This window comes from Protomyctophum bolini (genome assembly GCF_963924005.1).
Source record: "Protomyctophum bolini genome assembly, chromosome: 7".
Classification (NCBI taxonomy): Eukaryota; Metazoa; Chordata; class Actinopteri; order Myctophiformes; family Myctophidae; genus Protomyctophum; species Protomyctophum bolini.
Window position 1 is genome coordinate 3,010,261 of NC_137868.1, and position 27,957 is coordinate 3,038,217.

General features: G+C 43.5%; 1 protein-coding gene across 2 annotated transcripts; it reads right to left on the bottom strand.

Moving 5' to 3' along the window:
- Nucleotides 1-1,263: 1,263 nt before the first annotated feature.
- lin37 (lin-37 DREAM MuvB core complex component) lies at nt 1,264-27,819 on the bottom strand. 2 transcript variants are annotated; one of them, XM_080768498.1, is made up of 10 exons: nt 27,734-27,801; nt 27,421-27,481; nt 25,387-25,462; nt 24,086-24,136; nt 23,690-23,719; nt 19,637-19,722; nt 16,991-17,157; nt 8,030-8,164; nt 2,069-2,139; nt 1,264-1,399 (listed from the first exon to the last, which is right to left on the bottom strand). In XM_080768498.1, the coding sequence occupies exons 2-10, from the start codon at nt 27,452-27,454 to the stop codon at nt 1,312-1,314; spliced, it is 738 nt and encodes a 245-aa protein (XP_080624624.1). In that variant the 5' UTR covers nt 27,455-27,481; nt 27,734-27,801; the 3' UTR covers nt 1,264-1,311. The 2 variants fall into 2 exon arrangements, with proteins under 2 accessions (XP_080624624.1, XP_080624623.1); XM_080768497.1 differs by having other exon boundaries at nt 27,421-27,819.
- Between the last annotated feature and the right edge of the window lie 138 nt (nt 27,820-27,957).

Here is a 27,957-nt window from a genome sequence, read left to right on the forward strand (position 1 = left end):
ACCAATGCATTTCCAGAATATTTAGCCCAATGTCTAGGCCTATACAAAGACAGGCAACACTAACCCATAGCATATATAGTACCAGCTCACTGGCCTTGTGGTTAGTGTGTCCGCCCTGAGACCGGGAGGTCGAGGGTTCGATCCCCGGCCGGGTCATACCAAAGACTGTAAAAATGGGACCCAGGACCTCCCTGCTTGACACTCGGCATACTAGCGTCATGTCCAGGAGGTGTACTGGTACATCAAGCTCCTGCCCCTATGGGCCTCATGGCTACAGAAACAGGAGATAGGCTCCTGCCCCTATGGGCCTCATGGCTTGGCAATGCTACTTACTTACTTATACATAGAATGCTACAATTCAACTTCAAATGATGTGGCAAATGTTTTTGCTACACCAAGAGCATATAGGATCACACTGCAGCACGTTGTGAGCTTGTAGATCTGTTCTTTATGTCACATACTGATACTGGTACACTTTAGGCTTCGATCATGCTGCCCGTTTGGCGAATACCGACTTATGTTACATAATATTATGTTTAACGTTATATATGCTTTGGGGAAAGTTTCGACGCCAGGTCTAATAACTATCTTTCCAGGACCCTTGAGATTAATTCAAAACCTTTTCCAGGACTTTGACCGTGGGAACCCTAAATAGATCACAGATTTTGTGACAATATCATATAGCTTTTATTTTACATTTTACCAAAACTTTAAAAAAAAACCAACAATGTTCAAGATCATAATCTGCCCTAACGCGGTGGGTTGTGCGCTAGTAGATTACCAATCTTTAATTTTTTTTGCCAATTCTTTTGTAAGTATGAAACAATAATTGAATAAAACTAGAATGGAAATTTACGTGAGGGATTTCTAAATGGACCCTTACATGTCTGTAATTGTTGAGTGTACAAATGGAACCAAAAGGACCCTTACAGGTCTGCTTTTCGAAGGGATAAAGTTAGTCTTTTCGTCGTACGATAGCAAGCTAGCAGGTCATACTAGTGGCCGTACGTAGCTAGCTAGCAGGTCAAGCTCGCGGTCGTATGTAGCTGCTAGCCAACAGGTCATACTAGTGGTCGTACGTAGCTAGCTAGCTCGCCATACTAGCGGTTGTACGGCAGCTAGCTAGCAGGCCATGCTCTGCGGTCGTACGGCAGCCAGCTAGCAGGCCATGCTGGCGGTCGTACGGCAGCCTGCTAGCAGGCCATGCTGGCGGTCGTACGGCAGCCAGCTAGCAGGCCGTGCTGGCGGTCGTACGGCAGCCAGCTAGCAGGCCGTACTAGCGGTCGTACGGCAGCCAGCTAGCAGGCCGTACTAGCGGTCGTACATGTCCTTCATCTCTTTGAGGATGCGAATGCTCTCGCTGTAGCGCAACTGATTCTTGTTGGACGACTCCTTCCATCTGAAACAACAGGGAATGAAATGTTTTATTTGCACATCGTTACTACAAAGCTCCCCGGGGCGTAGGGGCGGAAATCGCTAGGTACCACCTGACGTGGCGACGCGGTTACATTAATCATAATCAATCGATTTGATTAATCCCGATTAATTGGGGGTCCGTGGCCGAATACAGAACAGCAATAAACACTCAGGGCAGCTCCTCCCTCTCTTAGAGACATTAACCCATTCTGACCTGAGATCAGATTAAAAAAATGTCTTCTATGTCAGTCGCTCTTCGACTTTTCAAAAATAGCAGACCTACAAGCTTGTAGATCTGCTATTTTCCACCGAGTGGCGCGCTACGAGCTTGTAGGTCTGCTATTTTTGGAAAAATCGAAGAAGAACCACTGACATAGCTTTTTCAGAAAACTGTCAGGATGTAGAAGACATTTTTATAGAATCTGATCTCAGGTCAGAATGGGTTAAGGAAGCGTGGGGTCAGTTCTTGCACTTTGCCGTTTGTTTGCACACATTAAGGTGTAATTTACAAGTGTATGGCAACATCTTGGATTCTATGAGGTTCATATACTTCTGTCGTATGTTCATAAGTAAGTCATGAGTATATTTTAAATATACATACTTCTGTCGTATGTTCATAAGTAAGTCATGAGTACATTTTAAATATACATACTTCTGTCGTATCTTCTTCCAGCGCTCCATGTGTTCAGAGATGAGCGAGCCCGGGATGGTGCCGGGCTCCACCTGACAAGACGACAAGGTGATCTTTAGTGTACCAAGACATCAGAGACACATACTGTCTGTCTGTCTGTCCACTGTAATGTTAGTGTTACAGTAAAAATCACACACGTGTGAACTGAGTGGTGCAATTCCCCTCTCTAAAATCTGAATAACTCCTAATCTACGGAGCTCTTCATGGTTTGGTCCATTAGCGCGATTTTCGGAGGTTTTTGCTGATAATCCGGTGGTCTAGATGGAAACATTGGTGCTTTCTAGAGCAAGGATGGCTATATTTTAGCTCGCTAGCGTTGATGCTATTTATGTAGCAACAACATCCACACACGGGTGCGGGTGCGTGTGCACACCAGTGGTGCACGCGCACATGCACGGCACTACACACACGGGTGCGGGTGCATGCACGCACACAAACGGGTGCGGGTGCGTGCGCACACCACTGGTGCACACGCACGCATGCGCACACCACTCATGCTCATTGAGGTACACAGAGGGCCCGCAAGCGCAAGCATGCGTCTTCTCTTCACTATATTGATCAGCAGTGAAAGTAAGTATATCACTTGTGGTCAACTTTCAGCTACTCGCCCTCTCCCCAAAAAATGTCCCGTGTGTTGAAACACAGTCCGGCCCTCGACTTGTACCAATGTCTTTATTTTGGCCCACTGTGTGTTTGAGTTTGACATCCCTGGAAAAAAACACAGGTATGTCGTCTCCGCCTACAGGAAACCCGTAGGCTGCGAGCATGAGACCCATTTCTGAATGGGTCTATATGAACGATAACAACAGGTTTTAAATTATGTTAACCCTAGAAACACTAAACTTAAACTTTTGTTAAAGCCATCACTAAACCCGGATGGGGCAAAAATCTGTGAGAAATCTGGGTATTAAAATAAATAACGGAGCTTGGAACTTCTCCTTTTGTCCACGCATTGCTGGGACATGTGAGAATGGTCCAGTAAAAACAAAAAACAAAATAATCCCACTGTGGGTGTGTGGGATTTATCTATCACACTATCACTAAACACTGGACACCTGCCTGTAGGAAATAACAGGGAAACAAACCTAACCCTTCTATGATGTCACTGAGCATCATGAAGATATAATGAAAGACCCGCCCACCTCTGACATCAGCAACATTATGATGTCACTGAGCATCATGAAGATATAATGAAAGACCCGCCCACCTCTGACATCAGCAACATTATGATGTCACTGAGCATCATGAAGATATAATGAAAGACCCGCCCACCTCTGACATCAGCAACATTATGATGTCACTGAGCATCATGAAGATATAATGAAAGACCCGCCCACCTCTGACATCAGCAACATTATGATGTCACTGAGCATCATGAAGATATAATGAAAGACCCGCCCACCTCTGACATCAGCAACATTATGATGTCACTGAGCATCATGAAGATATAATGAAAGACCCGCCCACCTCTGACATCAGCAACATTATGATGTCACTGAGCATCATGAAGATATAATGAAAGACCCGCCCACCTCTGACATCAGCAACATTATGATGTCACTGAGCATCATGAAGATATAATGAAAGACCCGCCCACCTCTGACATCAGCAACATTATGATGTCACTGAGCATCATGAAGATATAATGAAAGACCCGCCCACCTCTGACATCAGCAACATTATGATGTCACTGAGCATCATGAAGATATAATGAAAGACCCGCCCACCTCTGACATCAGCAACATTATGATGTCACTGAGCATCATGAAGATATAATGAAAGACCCGCCCACCTCTGACATCAGCAACATTATGATGTCACTGAGCATCATGAAGATATAATGAAAGACCCGCCCACCTCTGACATCAGCAACATTATGATGTCACTGAGCATCATGAAGATATAATGAAAGACCCGCCCACCTCTGACATCAGCAACATTATGATGTCACTGAGCATCATGAAGATATAATGAAAGACCCGCCCACCTCTGACATCAGCAACATTATGATGTCACTGAGCATCATGAAGATATAATGAAAGACCCGCCCACCTCTGACATCAGCAACATCATGATGTCACTGAGCATCATGAAGATATAATGAAAGACCCGCCCACCTCTGACATCAGCAACATTATGATGTCACTGAGCATCATGAAGATATAATGAAAGACCCGCCCACCTCTGACATCAGCAACATTATGATGTCACTGAGCATCATGAAGATATAATGAAAGACCCCCCACCTATGACATCAGCAACATTATGATGTCACTGAGCATCATGAAGATATAATGAAAGACCCGCCCACCTCTGACATCAGCAACATTATGATGTCACTGAGCATCATGAAGGTATAATGAAAGACCCGCCCACCTCTGACATCAGCAACATTATGATGTCACTGAGCATCATGAAGATATAATGAAAGACCCGCCCACCTCTGACATCAGCAACATTATGATGTCACTGAGCATCATGAAGATATAATGAAAGACCCGCCCACCTATGACATCAGCAACATTATGATGTCACTGAGCATCATGAAGATATAATGAAAGACCCGCCCACCTCTGACATCAGCAACATTATGATGTCACTGAGCATCATGAAGGTATAATGAAAGACCCGCCCACCTCTGACATCAGCAACATTATGATGTCACTGAGCATCATGAAGGTATAATGAAAGACCCGCCCACCTCTGACATCAGCAACATTATGATGTCACTGAGCATCATGAAGATATAATGAAAGACCCGCGCCCACCTCTGACATCAGCAACATTATGATGTCACTGAGCTTCATGAAGATATAATGAAAGACCCGCCCACCTCTGACATCAGCAACATTATGATGTCACTGAGCATCATGAAGGTATAATGAAAGCCCCGCCCACCTCTGACATCAGCAACATTATGATGTCACTGAGCATCATGAAGATATAATGAAAGACCCGCCCACCTCTGACATCAGCAACATTATGATGTCACTGAGCATCATGAAGATATAATGAAAGACCCGCGCCCACCTCTGACATCATCAGCAACATTATGATGTCACTGAGCATCATGAAGGTATAATGAAAGTCCCCCCCAACTCTGACATCAGCAACATTATGATGTCACTGAGCATCATGAAGGTATAATGAAAGTCCCCGCCCACCTCTGACATCATCAGCAACATTATGATGTCACTGAGCATCATGAAGGAACTGAAAGTCCCCCCCAACTCTGACATCAGCAACATTATGATGTCACTGAGCATCATGAAGGTATAATGAAAGACCCGCCCACCTCTGACATCAGCAACATTATGATGTCACTGAGCATCATGAAGATATAATGAAAGACCCGCGCCCACCTCTGACATCAGCAACATTATGATGTCACTGAGCTTCATGAAGATATAATGAAAGACCCGCCCACCTCTGACATCAGCAACATTATGATGTCACTGAGCATCATGAAGGTATAATGAAAGCCCCGCCCACCTCTGACATCAGCAACATTATGATGTCACTGAGCATCATGAAGATATAATGAAAGACCCGCCCACCTCTGACATCAGCAACATTATGATGTCACTGAGCATCATGAAGATATAATGAAAGACCCGCCCACCTCTGACATCAGCAACATTATGATGTCACTGAGCATCATGAAGATATAATGAAAGACCCGCCCACCTCTGACATCAGCAACATCATGATGTCACTGAGCATCATGAAGATATAATGAAAGACCCGCCCACCTCTGACATCAGCAACATTATGATGTCACTGAGCATCATGAAGATATAATGAAAGACCCGCCCACCTCTGACATCAGCAACATTATGATGTCACTGAGCATCATGAAGATATAATGAAAGACCCCCCACCTATGACATCAGCAACATTATGATGTCACTGAGCATCATGAAGATATAATGAAAGACCCGCCCACCTCTGACATCAGCAACATTATGATGTCACTGAGCATCATGAAGGTATAATGAAAGACCCGCCCACCTCTGACATCAGCAACATTATGATGTCACTGAGCATCATGAAGATATAATGAAAGACCCGCCCACCTCTGACATCAGCAACATTATGATGTCACTGAGCATCATGAAGATATAATGAAAGACCCGCCCACCTATGACATCAGCAACATTATGATGTCACTGAGCATCATGAAGATATAATGAAAGACCCGCCCACCTCTGACATCAGCAACATTATGATGTCACTGAGCATCATGAAGGTATAATGAAAGACCCGCCCACCTCTGACATCAGCAACATTATGATGTCACTGAGCATCATGAAGGTATAATGAAAGACCCGCCCACCTCTGACATCAGCAACATTATGATGTCACTGAGCATCATGAAGATATAATGAAAGACCCGCGCCCACCTCTGACATCAGCAACATTATGATGTCACTGAGCTTCATGAAGATATAATGAAAGACCCGCCCACCTCTGACATCAGCAACATTATGATGTCACTGAGCATCATGAAGGTATAATGAAAGCCCCGCCCACCTCTGACATCAGCAACATTATGATGTCACTGAGCATCATGAAGATATAATGAAAGACCCGCCCACCTCTGACATCAGCAACATTATGATGTCACTGAGCATCATGAAGATATAATGAAAGACCCGCGCCCACCTCTGACATCATCAGCAACATTATGATGTCACTGAGCATCATGAAGGTATAATGAAAGTCCCCCCCAACTCTGACATCAGCAACATTATGATGTCACTGAGCATCATGAAGGTATAATGAAAGTCCCCGCCCACCTCTGACATCATCAGCAACATTATGATGTCACTGAGCATCATGAAGGAACTGAAAGTCCCCCCCAACTCTGACATCAGCAACATTATGATGTCACTGAGCATCATGAAGGTATAATGAAAGTCCCCGCCCACCTCTGACATCATCAGCAACATTATGATGTCACTGAGCATCATGAAGGAACTGAAAGACCCGCCCACCACAGACATCATTATGATGTCACTGAGCATCATGAAGATATAATGAAAGAACCTTTTGTTTTATGGTCGTTTGAATTCATACATTTGAGTTGACTCTCATACTGTTGCCTGTTCTGTTCACATGTAGGCACGCGCGTGCACATGAGTGTGTGCGCGTGCACACGTGTGTGTGTGTGTGTGTGTGCTCGTGAGCGTGACATCATTAAAATGCCATGGTACCGGGAACAAAAACAATCACACCCGTGTGAACTGAGTGGTGCAACTCTCCTCTCTCCCCCCTCCTCTCCTCTCTCTCTCTCTCTCTCATTAGCAGGCAACAGTGCAGCACTAATACTATCTCTCTCTCTGTTTCTGGCACAACAGCGCCCCTACTGGTAGTCAGTCACACTGGTGCTCATGAACACACAAACATACAGCGACGAATAGTTTTCATAATCCTCATCATGGGGATGAGTTTAGCCAGTGTCTTGACCGTCTTCAGTGCGGTTGGGTGCAATTCCCCCGAAAATCCTCATGGGGGCCCCTGGCCCTCCGGCCCCCGCAGACTCTACGTCACTGCATACATAGGTGAAGCAACACATAGGACGTGAACACGGACATTGCCGTTCCATGGAGTGGTTGCACCGCTCAAAAACCAAAAATCACCATTACGCTACATGGTGGTTACCTTGGTAACCCATTCTGACCGGGAACCCATTTTCGTGTTAGCATCATGTTATGCTTTAGCTATTGGAAAATAGCAGATCTACAAGCTCGTAGCGCGCCACAGAGTGGCGCGCTACGAGCTTGTAGGTCTGCTATTTTTGTTTAATCGAAGAACGACATTTTTAGAATCTGATCTCAGGTCAGAATGGGTTAATCAGACCAGTGTGTGTCCAGTGGAAACCTCGTATGAATCTGATCACAGGTATGTGGGTGTGGTTACCTTGGTAAGCACAGGCTTGTGGGTGTGGTTAGGGATCCTCAGATTGACAGGCTCTCCAGAGGGACTGAGAGGAGAGGAGGAGGGAGGAGGGAGACGAAACACGCTCTGAGCCTTCCCGTTCAGCATGTCTGTAGCCTGGAGGAGGGAGGGAGGGGAGCGCGCACGCACACACACACACACACACACACTTCGTAATCACAAATTGCACAGGGCAGATATGACATATGTGCCCAGGTGATGGTCGTTACACCTTACGTGCTCATAGCTGAGCTTGTAGGTCTGCTATTTTTGAAAAATCGTGAAAATGTGGCGCAAATCTTTGAATATATATATTCTTTCAGAGCCAACGTTTTTAACTCAAATCTTTGCTTCTGGGGAGGGGGTATAGCGAAGAGAAAGGCATGCTTGGATTGGTCTCATTTATTTTAAACAATAAGCAACAACTTGCAGCCTTCATGAAAGCAGTGACGCACAAATAATTAGGCTTAATAAAACATCCGACCGCAACAAGTCAAGTGCCTGACACAGGCATTACCTCTGAAAAATAAAAAATATATAATCCAGAAAATGTAGGGATTTAGCTTCTCTTCCGATTGAAACTCAGATGTGAAAACACCAAAAAAAGCACCAACATGAATGAACTCTTTATTTTTTCTTCTCCTCTTGCCGTAAATAAAGCGTCATTTAACCGAGGCCTTATTACTTTTGATTAATTGAACATGCAGGGGACCCTCTTGTAAACAAGTGTATAATGCTTTATTCATTGGGTCGTCCAATCACAGTTAACAGTCTTTGTATTTAGTTTGTCCTTGAAATGTATTGCCTACTGTAATTCTGCAAACTGTTAATACATATTTAAATCAATCAAACTCACAGCAGCAATTGCGAGGCGCACGCATGCAGCTCGCGGAGCAAAGGAGGAATTGAGTTATTAAACACAATAGTATCAGTGCAACACTATACAGAAAATATGAACAGAGGCATTACTTCTCTTATAACGTAACGAAAACAAAACTCACAGCAGCAATTGCGATCGAGGCGCACGCATGCGGCTCGCGGAGAAAAGGAAAATGGGAAACAAACCAACAGCAGTGAGTAGAGTGACAGTCGTCGTTGTGTCAATCAAGACCTGTAGCTAAAGGCAAGCTCAGTAGCCTATATTAAGCCTATTTATTGTTGTCTTTAGTTTTTAATTATACTTTGTCTTTTTATTTGTGTTCATTCAAGAATGCCATTTGTTTTATTTCGTTATACGGTATTTAGCCTCAAATGAAGGCACAGCACGGTGAGCGCACAGGCCTGCACTTTGTTTTATTTATGTAAAAAAATAAAGTAGTAATGCTGCACTTTGTTTTCGTTTACTCGTGTTAAGAGAAGTAATGCCTCTGTTCATATTTTCTGTATAGTGTTGCACTGATACTATTGTGTATAATAACAAAATTCCTCCTTTGCTCCGCGAGCCGCATGCGTGCGCCTCGCAATTGCGGCTGAGTTTTGTTTTCGTTATGTTAACTTAACAAATATGAACAGAGGCATTACTTCTCTTAACAATGTTAAGAGAAGTAATGCCTCTGTTCATATGTTCTGTACAGTGTTGCACTGATACTATTGTGTTTAATAACTCAATTCCTCCTTTGCTCCGCGAGCCGCATGCGTGCGCCTCGCAATTGCTGCTGTGTTTGATTGATTGAAATATGTATTAACAGTTTGCAGAATTACAGTAGGCTACAGATGAACCATCCAGATTTATCGCATGCACCTAAAAACATAATGATAACAATCTAACCTTACATTAGCCATGGGGGATTATGTTTCGCCTCCGAAGAACGTTTCGTTTATTATAATACTTGTTCCAAGTGATTTTTCAAACTCGTCGTGGACTTGTGATACGCCAATTTCTTGTCACATATTTGTTCTTTGTTGTCTTGGCATATTCTAAAATGCAACCACACTTTGGATTTATTTCGTGGCGGCATGACTGCAGGCTGCAGCTGTTCTGTGTTGTCTTCCTTGTTGTTACCACGAGTGAGGAGGAGAGGGGAGGCGGCGTTGCGAGGTGCTGCGAGGCGCGAGCATGGCTCGCGGACCAAAAGCGGACGCTTTTTTTTTATGACTATTCGATTCAAAATTTAAAAATCGATTCCCGTGCGTATCGATTGAACGTCGATTAATCCATTTTTTGGGGTCAGCCCTACTGAGGATACGTCCCAGTTGCATCCAGGCGATGTTATTTTCGTTCTAGTATAGTATAGTATAGTATAGTATGTAAAGTTTAGATGTATAGTTTCATTATATAGATACTATACGCACTTTTGTAAACTGTAAACTGTAAGTCACGCCCGTCGGACATTTACATACAGATGACATCAAAGAGAGAGAACTCCCGTGAATCTCCGTGTCTGACTGTCCACGCCCATATTCAATACACGTCTTACTGATACTGCGTGCTTAACCCATTTCTGACCTGAGATCAGATTCATACGAGGTTTCCACGGGACACACACTGGTCTGATGAACCCATTCTGACCTGAGATCAGATTCTAAAAATGTCAGTCGTTTTTTCAAAAATAGCAGACCTACAAGCTCGTATCGCGCCACTCGGTGGCGCGATATGAGCTTGTAGATCTGCTATTTTTCAATAGGTAAAGCATAACATGATGCTAACACCAAAATGGGTGCCCGGTCAGAATGGGTTAACCCATTTCTGACCTGAGATCAGATTCTAAAATAATGTCTTCTACATCCTGACAGTTTTCCATTCTGACCTGAGATCAGATTCTAAAATAATGTCTTCTACACCCTGACAGTTTTCCATTCTGACCTGAGATCAGATTCTAAAATAATGTCTTCTACACCCTGACAGTTTTCCATTCCGACCTGAGATCAGATTCTAAAATAATGTCTTCTACATCCTGACAGTTTTCCATTCTGACCTGAGATCAGATTCTAAAATAATGTCTTCTACACCCTGACAGTTTTCCATTCCGACCTGAGATCAGATTCTAAAATAATGTCTTCTACACCCTGACAGTTTTCCATTCTGACCTGAGATCAGATTCTAAAATAATGTCTTCTACATCCTGACAGTTTTCCATTCCGACCTGAGATCAGATTCTAAAACATGTCTTCTACACCCTGACAGTTTTCCATTCCGACCTGAGATCAGATTCTAAAATAATGTCTTCTACACCCTGACAGTTTTCCATTCTGACCTGAGATCAGATTCTAAAATAATGTCTTCTACACCCTGACAGTTTTCCATTCTGACCTGAGATCAGATTCTAAAATAATGTCTTCTACACCCTGACAGTTTTCCATTCTGACCTGAGATCAGATTCTAAAATAATGTCTTCTACACCCTGACAGTTTTCCATTCTGACCTGAGATCAGATTCTAAAATAATGTCTTCTACATCCTGACAGTTTTCCATTCTGACCTGAGATCAGATTCTAAAATAATGTCTTCTACACCCTGACAGTTTTCCATTCTGACCTGAGATCAGATTCTAAAATAATGTCTTCTACACCCTGACAGTTTTCCATTCTGACCTGAGATCAGATTCTAAAATAATGTCTTCTACACCCTGACAGTTTTCCATTCTGACCTGAGATCAGATTCTAAAATAATGTCTTCTACATCCTGACAGTTTTCCATTCCGACCTGAGATCAGATTCTAAAATAATGTCTTCTACACCCTGACAGTTTTCCATTCCGACCTGAGATCAGATTCTAAAATAATGTCTTCTACATCCTGACAGTTTTCCATTCCGACCTGAGATCAGATTCTAAAATAATGTCTTCTACACCCTGACAGTTTTCCATTCCGACCTGAGATCAGATTCTAAAATAATGTCTTCTACATCCTGACAGTTTTCCATTCTGACCTGAGATCAGATTCTAAAATAATGTCTTCTACACCCTGACAGTTTTCCATTCCGACCTGAGATCAGATTCTAAAACATGTCTTCTACACCCTGACAGTTTTCCATTCCGACCTGAGATCAGATTCTAAAATAATGTCTTCTACATCCTGACAGTTTTCCATTACGACCTGAGATCAGATTCTAAAACATGTCTTCTACACCCTGACAGTTTTCCATTCCGACCTGAGATCAGATTCTAAAATAATGTCTTCTACACCCTGACAGTTTTCCATTCCGACCTGAGATCAGATTCCAAAAAGGTCTTCTATACATCCTGACAGTTTTCTGAAAAAGCTATGTTTCTAATGTCAGTCGTTCTTCGATCAATACATCGATACAAGCTCGTAGCTTGAGCTTTTGTATATCTGCTATTTTTCAATAGCCATCACCAAAAGGGTTTCGCGCCCAAAATGGGTTAACCCATTGCCCATGCTATTTTTTTTAAATCGAAGAACGACTGACATTTTTACAATCTGATCTCAGGTCAGAATGGGTTAATCGGACCAGTGTGTGTCCAGTGGAAACCCCGTATGAATCTGATCTCAGGTCAGAATGGGTTAATCGGACCAGTGTGTGTCCAGTGGAAACCCCGTATGAATCTGATCTCAGGTCAGAATGGGTTAATCGGACCAGTGTGTGTCCAGTGGAAACCCCGTATGAATCTGATCTCAGGTCAGAATGGGTTAAAGAATGATGTATTACTATTGAAAAATAGCACCATTTCTTTTGAAAGATGGCCATGCTGGAGTGAGCGAGTGAGTGGCCAAGACTTTGGGTGTTGGAATTTGGCCTAGGGCAGTGGTTCCCAAAGTGGGGTCCGGGGACCCCCAGGGGTCCTTGAGGGAGTTCCAGGGGGTCCCCAGGCTAAATGATAATTTGGAACCAAATGGACCCTTATGGGTCTGTGACTCTGAGAGCGTACAGATGGAACCAAATGGACCCTTATGGGTCTGTGACTCTGAGAGCGTACAGATGGAACCAAATGGACCCTTATGGGTCTGTGACTCTGAGAGCGTACAGATGGAACCAAATGGACCCTTATGGGGCTGTGACTCTGAGAGCGTACAGATGGAACCAAATGGACCCTTATGGGTCTGTGACTCTGAGAGCGTACAGATGGAACCAAATGGACCCTTATGGGTCTGTGACTCTGAGAGCGTACAGATGGAACCAAATGGACCCTTATGGGTCTGTGACTCTGAGAGCGTACAGATGGAACCAAATGGACCCTTATGGGTCTGTGACTCTGAGAGCGTACAGATGGAACCAAATGGACCCTTATGGGGCTGTGACTCTGAGAGCGTACAGATGGAACCAAATGGACCCTTATGGGGCTGTGACTCTGAGAGCGTACAGATGGAACCAAATGGACCCTTATGGGTCTGTGACTCTGAGAGCGTACAGATGGAACCAAATGGACCCTTATGGGTCTGTGACTCTGAGAGCGTACAGATGAAACCAAATGGACCCTTATGGGTCTGTGACTCTGAGAGCGTACAGATGGAACCAAATGGACCCTTATGGGTCTGTGACTCTGAGCGAGTACAGATGGAACCAAATGGACCCTTATGGGTCTGTGACTCTGAGAGCGTATACAAATGGAACCAAATGGACCCTTATGGGTCTGTGACTCTGAGAGCGTACAGATGGAACCAAATGGACCCTTATGGGTCTGTGACTCTGAGAGCGTACAGATGGAACCAAATGGACCCTTATGGGTCTGTGACTCTGAGAGCGTACAGATGGAACCAAATGGACCCTTATGGGTCTGTGACTCTGAGAGCGTACAGATGGAACCAAATGGACCCTTATGGGTCTGTGACTCTGAGAGCGTATACAAATGGAACCAAATGGACCCTTATGGGTCTGTGACTCTGAGCGCGTACAGATGGAACCAAATGGACCCTTATGGGGCTGTGACTCTGAGAGCGTATACAAATGGAACCAAATGGACCCTTATGGGTCTGTGACTCTGAGAGCGTACAGATGGAACCAAATGGACCCTTATGGGTCTGTGACTCTGAGAGCGTACAGATGGAACCAAATGGATCCGCATTCGTTCGCTCTCAAGAGTTCAATTAGCATTTATTTTTACAATATAAATTGGGGGTCCCAGAGATAGAAATGCAATTAAATGGGGGGTCCGTAGACTATTGCATGTCAAACTGGGGGGTCCTTGGAAGAAAAAAAACGGGTTGAAGATCACTGCTAGAGACACACAAATCTTATTTTATTGGGATCCTGGGGGCATATCTTTTCAAATGGGGGTCCGCGGGGGGGTAGGCTTGGGCGATATTGATATCGGTATTGATGCCGTGAATATTATCGGTATTATCGATGGTAACAAGACTACTCGCCCCGTTTCTGTTTTCCTCCCAGAATTCTCCCCAGTGAGGGGTTGGTGGGAGAGGCTGGACAGCAGACGGCTGGACTTTGAATCTCTCCAACTATAAACTTACAAAAAATAAAGTACAAATATAATTTAAGTCTGTTATTTATAATTTAAGTCAGTTCACAGAAGTTGTTGTAGGATATGTGGGGATCATCTGACGAGGTACCATTTGAGTGGGCAAAACCTTACATATACTAAATAATACTAAATTGTTTATAGGGTCAATATAAGTAAAATAATATAGCCTTTCCACAGGAGTATCTTTTTATATTTTTCCAAAAAGAATACAAACAGCCAATAAGCAAATTACAAAGTTATCCCCCTCACTGGTGGAAATTCCGGGAGGATAAACGGGCAAGCACCGGGGCGAGTAGTCCAGTATTCTTATCGATTACCTTCTTCATTTGGCTGGAACCCGAAATGCTGCCAAACAGCAGGTTGTATTTTTTACGAACCATCTTTGCTATAGCCTCGTCCCTCTCACCGGCGCCACGTTTTGTTTGCTTTCCTGGGCGGAGGCGGTTTCCGACAACGCTGCGGTCGCCTCGCATCGTAATTCAGCGTCAGGGCGCTACGAGCTTGTAGATCTGCTATTTTTCAATAGCTAAAGCATCCGCACACTGTCTTCAAATGCAGTGACATTTATTTAGGGAAATAGCAACGTTTGGGCCTATGCGGCCTTCATCAGGCTGTCTTTAACATTCATAAAGACAGCCTGATGAAGGCCGCATAGGCCCAAACGTTGCTATTTCCCTAAATAAATGTCACTGCATTTGAAGACAGTGTGCGGTTGTTTTTTTCCTTTTTCAATTTTGGGACACCGTAGTGACCGTACCCTCTCCTACGCACCTGTCGTTTGTAGGTGTGCAAAAGCTTTGCTTTTCAATAGCTAAAGCACGACATAATGCAAACACCAAAAGGGGTTCCCGCCCCAAAATGGGCTAAGCGTTGTGTTGTGTTTTTAGCTATTGAAAAATACAAGCTCTTTCTTTTGGGGGGGAAAACGCTGAAAATGTGGCACAAATCTTTGAATATTATATTCTTTCAGAGCGAACGTTTTTAAGTTATTATAGTTATTATTAGGCAAATTATAGTTGTTTAAAATGAAATACTCGTAAATTCATCACACAGACACACACACACACATACAGTAAATGTAGACGTTTATTAAAACGTCCCATATTTACATAAAACGGTAAAATTACGATATTAGTATTATGACGGTGTTCTGTATTATTTATACACTCGGCCATATTACCGATATCGATTTTTCAAATATTGCCGTGAACGGTAATATCGATATATTCCCCCAAGCCTACTTACTTAGTGTCACTAATTAGTGTCAATTACCTCCTCCTCTCCTGGTTGGAATAACGTGTTCCTTCCACACGCTACATCCAACCAGGGAAACCCCCCCCTGTCAGGTGTAAAGGAGCAACTTGGACACTCAGGCATGAAGGAAGCATGAGTTCAAGTCCGTTGCTCTCCCCTTGTCCCTCATATATGGGGACTAGGTTGGTCTCCCCTTGTCCCTCATATATGGGGACTAGGTTGGTCTCCCCTTGTCCCCCATATATGGGGACTAGGTTGCTCTCCCCTTGTCCCTCATATATGGGGACTAGGTTGGTCTCCCCTTGTCCCTCATATATGGGGACTAGGTTGCTCTCCCCTTGTCCCTCATATATGGGGACTAGGTTGGTCTCCCCTTGTCCCCCATATATGGGGACTAGGTTGCTCTCCCCTTGTCCCCCATATATGGGGACTAGGTTGGTCTCCCCTTGTCCCCCATATATGGGGACTAGGTTGGTCTCCCCTTGTCCCCCATATATGGGGACTAGGTTGGTCTCCCCTTGTCCCCCATATATGGGGACTAGGTTGCTCTCCCCTTGTCCCCCATATATGGGGACTATAGGTTGCTCTCCCCTTGTCCCCCATATATGGGGACTAGGTTGGTCTCCCCTTGTCCCCCATATATGGGGACTAGGTTGGTCTCCCCTTGTCCCCCATATATGGGGACTAGGTTGCTCTCCCCTTGTCCCCCATATATGGGGACTATAGGTTGCTCTCCCCTTGTCCCCCATATATGGGGACTAGGTTGGTCTCCCCTTGTCCCCCATATATGGGGACTATAGGTTGCTCTCCCCTTGTCCCCCATATATGGGGACTAGGTTGCTCTCCCCTTGTCCCCCATATATGGGGACTAGGTTGGTCTCCCCTTGTCCCCCATATATGGGGACTAGGTTGCTCTCCCCTTGTCCCCCATATATGGGGACTAGGTTGGTCTCCCCTTGTCCCCCATATATGGGGACTAGGTTGGTCTCCCCTTGTCCCCCATATATGGGGACTAGGTTGCTCTCCCCTTGTCCCCCATATATGGGGACTAGGTTGGTCTCCCCTTGTCCTCCATATATGGGGACTAGGTTGCTCTCCCCTTGTCCCCCATATATGGGGACTAGGTTGGTCTCCCCTTGTCCCCCATATATGGGGACTAGGTTGGTCTCCCCATGTCCCCCATATATGGGGACTAGGTTGGTGGAGGGTGTGTAGAGCCCAGGATCACATTAGGTGATTGACACAGGGGTGAAAAATGCGTTACAAAATCGTGGGATAAAATATATATATATATATAAAAAAAAAAGAAATTACCTCCTCCTCCCCCATGCTGTGGGGGGGGCTGGGGGGGGACGCGGCCCCCCTCTCTCTCAGCGCGGGGTTGTTTTTCATCCAGGAGCGACAGATGGGGTACAGGGGCGTGCTGGTGTTGAACTGGGCCAGGTCCACGCTGCGGTCAAACAGCTTGATGATGTACGCGTCTGACACCAGACCAGAGGAAAGGTCACATTTACTAGTTTAAACACATTCTGACCTGAGATCAGATTCTAAAAAATGTCTTCTACATCCTGACCTTAGAGTATATATACAATAGAGAAGGCACCCGGAGGAAACCCTGAGGAGAAATGGACATAGTGGCCGAATGTGTCATTGCAGCTCGAGCCAGCGCTGCTCCGTTGACTATCATTGCGCAACGTTCATGTGATCGAGGCCGTTGACACGTGAACGAATGTTTCATACGTGAACGCAGCACAAACGGCACAATGATAGTCAACGGCAGCGCGTTCATGTGTTTGGGGGCAAATCCATCCCAGAATGCACTCTGTTTCTACCAGGAAGGAGGAGTGAAATCGCCTCATGCGCTTTTGAGCAACTTAATGCAAGTGGATGGGAGGAGAACTCGGGTGTCTTCTCTATTCATATATACTCTATGGTCCTGACAGTTTTCCATTCTGACCCGAGATCAGATTCTAAAAAAAATGTCTTCTACATCCTGACAGTTTTCCATTCTGACCCGAGATCAGATTAAAAAAATGTCTTCTACATCCTGACAGTTTTCCATTCTGACCCGAGATCAGATTCTAAAAAAAATGTCTTCTACATCCTGACAGTTTTCCATTCTGACCCGAGATCATATTCTAAAAATGTCTTCTACATCCTGACAGTTTTCCATTCTGACCCGAGATCAGATTCTAAAAATGTCTTCTACATCCTGACAGTTTTCCATTCTGACCTGAGATCAGATTAAAAAAATGTCTTCTACATCCTGACAGTTTTCCATTCTGACCTGAGATCAGATTAAAAAAATGTCTTCTATGTCAGTCGCTCTTCGATTTTTCATAAAATAGCAGACCTACAAGCTCGTAGCGCGCCACTCGGTGGCGCGCTATGAGCTTGTAGATCTGCTATTTTTCAATAGCTAAAGCATAACATGATGCCAACACCAAAAGGGGTTCCCGTTCATAATGGGTTAATCATTGCGTTATGCTTTAGCTATTGAAAAATACAAGCTCTTTCTTTGGGGGGAAAATGGTGAAAATGTGGCACAAATCTTTGAATATTATATTCTTTCAGAGCGAACGTTTTTAACTCAAATATTTGCTTCCGGGGAGGTTCCTGGAACTACATTATTTCAGATGTGGGGGGGTCCCTGGAACTACATTATTTCAGATGTGGGGGGGTCCCTGGAACTACATTATTTCAGATGTGGGGGGGTCCCTGGAACTACATTATTTCAGATGGGGGGGTCCCTGGAACTACATTATTTCAGATGGGGGGGTCCCTGGAACTACATTATTTCAGATGGGGGGGTCCCTGGAACTACATTATTTCAGATGGGGGGGTCCCTGGAACTACATTATTTCAGATGGGGGGGTCCCTGGAACTACATTATTTCACATGGGGGGGTCCCTGGAACTACATTATTTCAGATGGGGGGGTCCCTGGAACTACATTATTTCAGATGGGGGGGTCCCTGGAACTACATTATTTCAGATGGGGGGGGTCCCTGGAACTACATTATTTCAGATGGGGGGGTCCCTGGAACTACATTATTTCAGATGGGGGGGTCCCTGGAACTACATTATTTCAGATGGGGGGGTCCCTGGAACTACATTATTTCAGATGGGGGGGTCCCTGGAACTACATTATTTCAGATGGGGGGTCCCTGGAACTACATTATTTCAGATGGGGGGGTCCCTGGAACTACATTATTTCAGATGGGGGGGTCCCTGGAACTACATTATTTCAGATGGGGGGGGTCCCTGGAACTACATTATTTCAGATGGGGGGGTCCCTGGAACTACATTATTTCAGATGGGGGGTCCCTGGAACTACATTATTTCAGATGGGGGGGTCCCTGGAACTACATTATTTCAGATGGGGGGTCGGCAGCCAAAAACAGATAATTCTGGGGGTCCTTGACATGAAAAAAGGTTGAGCACCAACTGATATAGAAATAGAAACATAAGGTCTTTCTAGTGTCAGGTCAAAATGGGTTAAGGAGGACTAACCCACTAAGGTTGACATATAGTACAGTGATGATATATATCACTGTATCATATATATATATATATATATATATATATATATAGATAGATAGATAGATAGATAGATAGATAGATAGATAGATAGATAGATAGATAGATAGATAGATGGATATCAGGCTGAAAGTGGTTAACCCATTCTGAACGGGAACCCCTTTTGGTGTTAGCATCATGTTATGCTTTAGCTATTGAAAAATACCAGACCTACAAGCTCGTAGCGCGCCACCGAGTGGCGCGCTACGAGCTTGTAGGTCTGCTATTTTTTTTTTAATCGAAGACATAGAAACGTAGCTTTTTTCAGAAAACTGTCATGACGTAGAAGACATTTTTAGAATCTGATCTCAGGTCAGAACGGGTTAAGGCAAGCAGAACTGTCTCATAGGGTCCATCTCGCTGCATCGCTTGCTTTACTTACTTTGTTTATGTTGGTTGGCGTCTGGCAACCCGTCGTCCATCTCCTTCCTCTTCTTCCTGCGATGCTGTGGGAAGCGTGACGAAGGCCTACACACACACACACACACACACACACACACACACACACACACACACGCACACACGCGCACGCACACGCACAAACACACGCACATCTTTATTTGTATTCACATTTTACAATTTAATTTCTTGAACACAAACAATAGTGGATGCGCAAAACTTGAAAAAAAAACCACACTCTACAACAAGAAGACGTGCCTTCAGGATCCAGATCACGGGTACAGGAAGCATCGCCTTCTCCATATATGGTGGCGATTATTGCCAATTATTGCACAGACACTGAACAGAGTTTTTTGCTGATGCCTGACCAGCTCTGGGCTTATTGGACATGCCTGCAATCTGCAGGCCCCTCACCACTGATTCATATGGACATTAACCGAGGCTTCCAAATATGAACACAAGTAGTATAAATTTGTATAGCCAAGCTGTATAATAGCATCCTTAACCCATTCTGAACGGGAACCCATCATGTCATGCTTTAGATATTGAAAAATAGCAGATCTACAAGCTCATAGCGCGCCACCGAGTGGCGCGCTACGAGCTTGTAGGTCGGCTATTTTTGAAAAATCGAAGAAAGACTGACATTTTTTTTAGAATCTGATCTCAGGTCAGAATGGGTTCATCAGACTAGTGTGTGTCCAGTGGAAACCTCGTGTGAATCTGATCTCAGGTCAGAATGGGTTAAGATGCTGGTACTTAAGCTGGTACTTAAACTCCCACTGTACCTTCGACAGGCAGCCTCTGTGGACATTTTTAAAGCACAGCTCAAGACAACATTCTACAACATTGCTTTTAATTGATCTTTAATTTTTTTTGTTATTCATGTCCTCACTGTATTGCATTACTGCTTGTTTTTTTAATGTTTATGCCTTGCTTTTTTTCCCTTTTTTCTCCATTTCTCTGTAAAGCACTTTGAGCTGCATTTCATGTTATGAAAGGTGCTATACAAATAAAGTTTTATTATTATTATTATTATTATTAAGCACCTTGGTAAGGAATGCCTCTTCCAGACTGTGGTCAAATGTACATGATGCCACTTCCAAAATGGTCACTTCTCTACTGTCCTCACTCCTCATCAACAACAACAATATCTGGTGTGCACGCACACGCACGCACACACGCACACGCACACACACACACACACACACACACACACACACACACACACACACACAGTGTCTTAGCAGTGCGAGTGAACCTCGTATGTCGCCAAATAAAGGCCCATACTGTAACCTACTGCTGTACATACTACCTCCAAAAGAAAACGGAGGTATGCATTTAACCCATTTTGGGGCGGGAACCCTTCGTTGGTGTTTTAAGCATTATGTTATGCTTCATCTATTGAAAAATAGCAGATCTACAAGCTCGCAGCGCGCCAGGTCTGCTATTTTTGGAAAAATCGTGAAAATGCGGCACAAATGTTTGAATATAATATACTCTTTCAGAGCGAACGTTTTTAACTCAAATCTTTTGCTTCTGGGGGGGTCTCTGGAACAACATGTTTTCAGTTTTCATAATTATATCTTTGGGGGTTGACCTTTGACCTGAAACAGTTTGAGAACCACTGATATTGAAACACGAGGTTTTTGATGATGCCACTTCCAAAATGGTCACTTCTCTACTGTCCTCATCAACAACAACAATATCTGGTGCGCCCACACACAGGGGGAACTGTTCTTACTAGTAGCAGTCATAATATATTAGCATATGCTCTCTAGCATGATAGCATCACATAGCCAAAAAGGAGTGAACTCTGATCATTGTTAAGCAAAACGGTCACGGAGGATCAGCTTTTTCCCTGTGCCCACTTCTTCTGAAGCCGCATTCATACACAGGTGGAACAAATTAACGAGGAACAGCTAACGAGCAACGCGCAGATCAGCTGTTTTCGTGGTGTGTGTGTGTGTGTGTGTGTGTGTGTGTGTGTGTGTGCGTGCGTGCGTGTGTGTGTGTGTGTGTGTGTGTTGGGAGAGAGAGAGAGAGGGGGAGACGCACTGCGCTCTGATCATGTTCAAGACGGATATCTCGTGTTGTCATTAAGGTGTATTAAAAGTAAAGACGGTTGTATATCCACACTCAAAATGCACACCTTCCCAGTCGGCCAACCCGGTAGCAACCCTCACCAACCCCTGATGAACTTAACCATTACTTCACTGATAGTCTATCTATGCAACGTCGCCCCTGGTTAAAAGCACTCTGAGAAATTAATTAATTTGAACCAATTAACCAAATGGTTCGGATGTTCGCTCGGAAATTCCTGCAAATGTTCGAGTCCTAAAAACAGGGCTACACACACACACACACACACTAGGGCATTAACATACTAATCGACTAGTCGACTAGCGAAACACTAGTCGACACTGTTAACTGACATCCGATTATTCGCTAATATTCATTTTAATATATTTTTTATGATTTGTATGATTTTTTTTTTTTCCTACAGCAGACATGCAGGCATGCAGCTGTGAGCTCGGTTGTTTTGTTGGTAATTCGCCAACTTCAGTACTAATCCTTTCCTGGCTGATTGTTTTCATATCATATACAAGCCTACTGTATCCGTGGGTTTTGCCGTGCGGTGGGCGGCCGGAGACTAGCAGCATTCAAGACAGTTTTTCTTTGGGAAAAGCATAATGCGATAATTATGCCTCACAGGCTCATACGCTCAATGGGGACAGCTACAGTGTGTAAATACTTTTACTATTGGTGAGTTTATTACTGTAGTTTGTTCAACAAGTTAGATTGGAGACGTGTCGTCGTGTCGTCCGGTACAGTAAAGTGTAGCAGGAGTTCCTCCTCACTCATAGCCTGCACAGCTGCCCCCCCTTTGACAACTTGTAGATTTATGTACTGTTCTTTATGAACTTTTAATCTTTTAAACCAATAACCTCTTCCTTCAGGAAAGGATTCCATATAAGCCTATAAGGCTTCTTCCTTTCCTTGCATTATATTTTTGTTTCTTTGATATGTCATTGTCATTTATTTGTACTATATGCTAAATAAATAAACCTAAAACCTAAACTCTGCCCAATATTATCCAGTTTGGTGACAGTCAAACTACAGTAGCTCTTGCCGTGATTTCATGTTTCTTCATGCTTATCCAACAAAAAAACAAACCGCTATGCCGCACGAGTGTCTTAGCAGTGCGAGTGAACCTTGTATGTCGCCAAAAAAAAGGCCCATACTGTAACCTGCTACTGCTGTACATACTACCTCCAAACCCCCGTTGGTGTTTTAAGCATTATGTTATGCTTCATCTATTGAAAAATAGCAGATCTACAAGCTCGCAGCGCGCCACTCGGTGGCGCGCTGCGAGCTTGTAGGTCTGCTATTTTTGGAAAAATCGTGAAAATGCGGCACAAATGTTTGAATATATACTCTTTCAGAGCGAACGTTTTTAACTCAAATCTTTTTGCTTCTGGGGGGGGTCTCTGGAACAACATGTTTTCAGATGGGGGGGGGGGGGGGGGGTCGGCTTTGGGGGTTGACCTTTGACCTGAAACAGTTTGAGAACCACTGATATTGAAACACGAGGTTTTTCAGATAACTGTCAGCATTTGTAGAATCGTCCTCGCGTTTAAAATGGGATAACCCATTCTGACCTGAGATCAGATTCATACGAGGTTTCCACTGGACACACACTGGTCTGATTATAACCCATTCTGACCTGAGATCAGATTCATACGAGGTTTCCACTGGACACACACTGGTCTGATTATAACCCATTCTGACCCGAGATCAGATTCATACGAGGTTTCCAACAGGACACACACTGGTCTGATTATAACCCATTCTGACCTGAGATCAGATTCATACGAGGTTTTCCACTGGACACACACTGGTCTGATTATAACCCATTCTGACCTGAGATCAGATTTAAAAAAATGTCTTTGATTTCTCAATAGCTAAAGCATAACGTAAAGCTAACACCAAAACGGGTTCTCGCCCCAAAATGGGTTAAGAAGTAAGGAGGACTTACCGTTTTCCTGCAGACGATGGAGACAAATCCCTGAAGAAAAAACAAACAAAAATATGAGACAAAGCCTCGTTCATTTTCTTCACATAAGCATTATTCATACTAGCCCTTATTCCTTGTGAGTTATTGTCTCCCACCCCCCTTTTCCCCCTCACTGTATATGTTTATTTTCCCTTTTTACCACCTTTATGATGAATTCCTGTTCTGTTCTTTGACTATATAGAAGTGTCTATTTGTACGTCTCTAAATGTTTTGATGAATTGAACATGGTGGACCCTGTTGTAAACAAGTGTAATGCTTAATCGGGTCGTCCTCCACTCACAGTAAACAGTCTTTATATTGAGTTTGTGCTTGAAATGTACTGTAATTCTGCAAACTGTTAATAAATACTGTCCGTACTTGTTTGAGGCGTCTGCAGCCGTCTTCCCAGAGTCCTCTTCACTGGGCTCCCTGCACAAAACATCACAAGGGACAGATACATAAACTCTCTTTATCCAGGAGGCAGTAATCAATTCATAATCATCTCTTTATCCAGGAGGCAGTAATCAATTCATAATCATCTCTTCTTCCAGGAGGCAGTAATCAATTCATAGTTATCTCTTTATCCAGGAGGCAGTAATCAATTCATAGTCATCTCTTTATCCAGGAGGCAGTAATCAAGGTAAACACATACTAAAAACAATGTTGCAAGTCATGCTTAAGCCATTTAAACAGTGGTTTGCATGAGCGCATAGTTACCTTGATATAAAGAGAACATGTTCAGTTCACTAGTCTACACTCTACTCTACACCTGCCTTCATTTCATCTGATTGTCTGTCTGGCAGGCACTGTCAGCAGGTCAAAGGGAGAGGAGGTGATCGCATCAGCTGCTTTTGTGCGAAAAATAATCCCCTTCCGATTAACCTTCGGCCCCAACCTGTGAATACTGTATATTTCATGTTTAGAGGAAATGTATAATGTTGCCTTAAATTATTATTGTTATATCACTTACTGTTACTTGTGTTAACTTATTATTCATGTCATGTGTGAGTGGATACTAGGACCCGAATGGAAACAAGGCCGCAAGGTCTTTCTTCGGTGAAATCCTTTTTTGGACAAAAAAGCCTGACTGTACTTTGTGCTGTTTGCATTTATGTTGCCTAATAAAGTATTCAATCAATCAAACAAGCCATCGTTAACTGTGTAAGTTAGAAGTTAAAGAGAAGGGCAGAGAAGAGTGGCTTTGCTCAACTTGATTTATACTCATATTCTCCACTCTGATGAAGGTACATGTTCGATATATCATGCAGCCTTACTTATTAGCCTATATTTTGGCTATTTTTTCCGATTATGAAAGGGAGGCGGACTATTTTCCGACAGCATTCTAGCCGACGGGGCAACGGTCCGCTCCGCAGCGGGGGGACCGTCGCTGCGATGCGAAAAAGCGATGGTCCGACATGCGCTGCTCCCGTGCTTGCGGTTAGGGTTAGGTTAGGATTGAGGTTTCGGATCAATATGCTGTCGGAAAAAAGACCTGCACCCGTTATGAAATATTACAAATCGATTTCAGAGACTCCGACGATTAATCGGAAAAATCGATTAAATGGGCGGCATTCCCTAAAATGGACCCTTACAGGTGTGTAACTCAGAGTGTACAAATGGACCCTTACAGGTGTGTAACTCAGAGTGTACAAATGGAACCAAGCCGAGGAACCACTAACCTCTCGGTCTCACTCTTCTCAACCAGACCCTGCAGAACGGCGTCCAGTCGACTCCGAGCCCCCGCCACCTCCGAGTCTGTCAATCATAATTAATAACCATAACAATCATTCAGTTAATAATAATACATTTTACAGCCCCAGCCACCTCTGAGCCTGCACAAAAAAACAATCACAATAATAATAATAGGGGTGTTAACAGTTCATCATGAATCGATCGTTAAGAATTTTAATTTAATTTAATTTAATAGGTAATGAATCGGAAATTATTACGGTTCTATCATTCGGGCAGTTTACAAATAATTAGAACGTTTTTTTTTGTTGTTCGGCCCCAAAACATTGTGTTCGTTGTCATGATTTGTCACGATCCGAGTTGGCTTTGTCCGCGGCGTAACCGTCTTTAAATAAAAACTTTAGGAATCGCCTATGGTGAAAATGAACGGAGAACCATTTCCTGGGCCACTCGTTGTTCTGAAAGGGGGAGGGAGGGACCGCGACGCTCTATTAAAGGTCTTTAAATAAATACGTTTTGAAATGTCTATGAGGAAAAAATGCATTGGAAACTATTTCCTGGGCCTGGCGTCGTCATGAAAGGGTGGCGGGACTGTGACGCTCTAGTGCAGGGGTGGACAACTGGCGGCCCGGGGGCCACATGCGGCCCCCACCTTCACTTAATGTGGCCCTCAGGTTAATATCAGAATACTGATATAATATTGGTTCCAGCTGTTTACAATTCCACAACATGTGAACATGACCTGCTTTAATTACTTCAGTCTAAATTAGTAGCTCAATGCTCAACACACATATAATTAAAGGCATTTGAAATGACATAAAAATGTAAATTTTCAGGATTCCAATTCGAATATAGCAAAAATAGCCGATCTACAAGCTCAATTGAGCTTGTAGATCGGCTATTTTTGCTACGACAGTAATATATGGCCCTAGGGAGTGAGTGTGGAAATATAGTGGCCCTCTCCATCGTCAAAGTTGCCCACCCCTGCTCTAGTGTCTGTTGAGCCTTGGAGAAGTGACGGGCTATCACGATATCACGAGGTGAGAACTACCCATGCATGCAGTGATGTAAATAGGTTATCAATGTAATGAGTCCCGGGATGCAGGGATGGTCTTTTAGAAATGAGTCCCACTTCAACAACGTTAGGAGTCATATTCGTCAGGCAGCCTCTGTAGACATTTTTAAAGCTCAGCTTAAGACCCACTTCTACAACATTGCTTTTAATTGATCTTTTATTTTTTATTTTTGTTATTCATGTCCTCACTGTATTGCATTACTGCTTGTTCTTAATGTTGCTTTTCTTTTATTCTCCATTTTTCTGTAAAGCACTTTGAGCTGCATTTCATGTCATGAAAGGTGCTATACAAATAAAGTATTATTGTTATTATTATATTTTACCATTTTTACAAATTGCAGCATTTAACTCCCATTTCATTTTATATGGTTATTATAATGTGGTTGTATTCATGTAGAAAACTGAAGAAGAAATGATTATTATAACCAAAGCTAGCTAAATAAACTAGAATAAAAAAACAGTACAGTACAGTGCATCCCGTGGATGCAGAGGTCGTTGTTTTATTGCGTCCCTTAACTATAAACTGTGTTTTGGGATGCAAAATGCACCCTGTTTTAATCTCTGTGCATGTGATGACGTGTGTGTTTTGTACAAATAGATCTATTTAGAATACTTTTCATCATATTCAGGTATTCAGAATCAGCACACAAACACTATGGAAAGTCAGTTTTTAGACAGATGTCTGTCTGTCTATCCATACTCTCTCTCAAACAATAAATGTCCATTTATATTCAAAAAATGTAGGACAACTTTACGACGATATGGAGTACTCTATGGAGTTATTAATCAAATAATATTTACGGTATTCATATATTATTAATACAAAAGGCTGTACAAAGTGTGAGTTTTTCCACTGCACACAGCTGCCTGTACAATTCCAACATTAATGTAACAATGATTTATATATGTACCAAGGGAAATACACTGTGTGTGTGCGTGCGTCACCCACCTGGCTTCTCGGTCTTGATCTTAACATGGTGCATAGTGACTGTTTGTACTGAAACCAGATACTAGAACATGTACAAACAATACATATATTAGGACCAAAACAACACCAGCTACCTGACCTGAAGCTAGCAGGCTAGCTAGCTATAGGAGCTAACGCGGCTAAAGCTTAGACCAGGTCCAGTTAGCACTATGCGACGTCACTTCACGTTAATATAAGTTACGGATAATAGAATTAAGTGAACACGGGGTAGTTTATTAAACTACAGCTCAGTTTGTTTATTGTATAACAAATGATAAATTATCACAGTGTTTACGTGAAGCTAGCGACTAAGCTAACAGTTAGCTGCTTCTGCTTGTTGTTTTTCCTTCCTTGGGCTTTTTCGTCGACTTTCCTACTTCCGCGCGCTGGCGACTCCTCGCACCCCCATTGGTGGAAACGGAGCCAATAGCACCCAGCCGAGGCTCGTGTCGGTCACACGCAAAGGCCACGCGCAGCTGACGACCAATAGGAAACCAGACAGCCTTGTCTGGAGGGAGG

Bases quoted from the DNA above. Each gene is read 5' to 3' on its own strand.
- lin37 (XM_080768497.1), bottom strand. From the start codon at position 27,454: ATGCACCATGTTAAGATCAAGACCGAGAAGCCAG. The intron at 24,137-25,386 runs GTTAGTGGTTCC...TGTTTTGTGCAG, and splicing joins GAGAAGAGTGAGACCGAGAG to GGAGCCCAGTGAAGAGGACT. The intron at 8,165-16,990 runs GTAATTTCTTTT...TCCCTCCTCCAG, and splicing joins ACAGCATGGGGGAGGAGGAG to GCTACAGACATGCTGAACGG.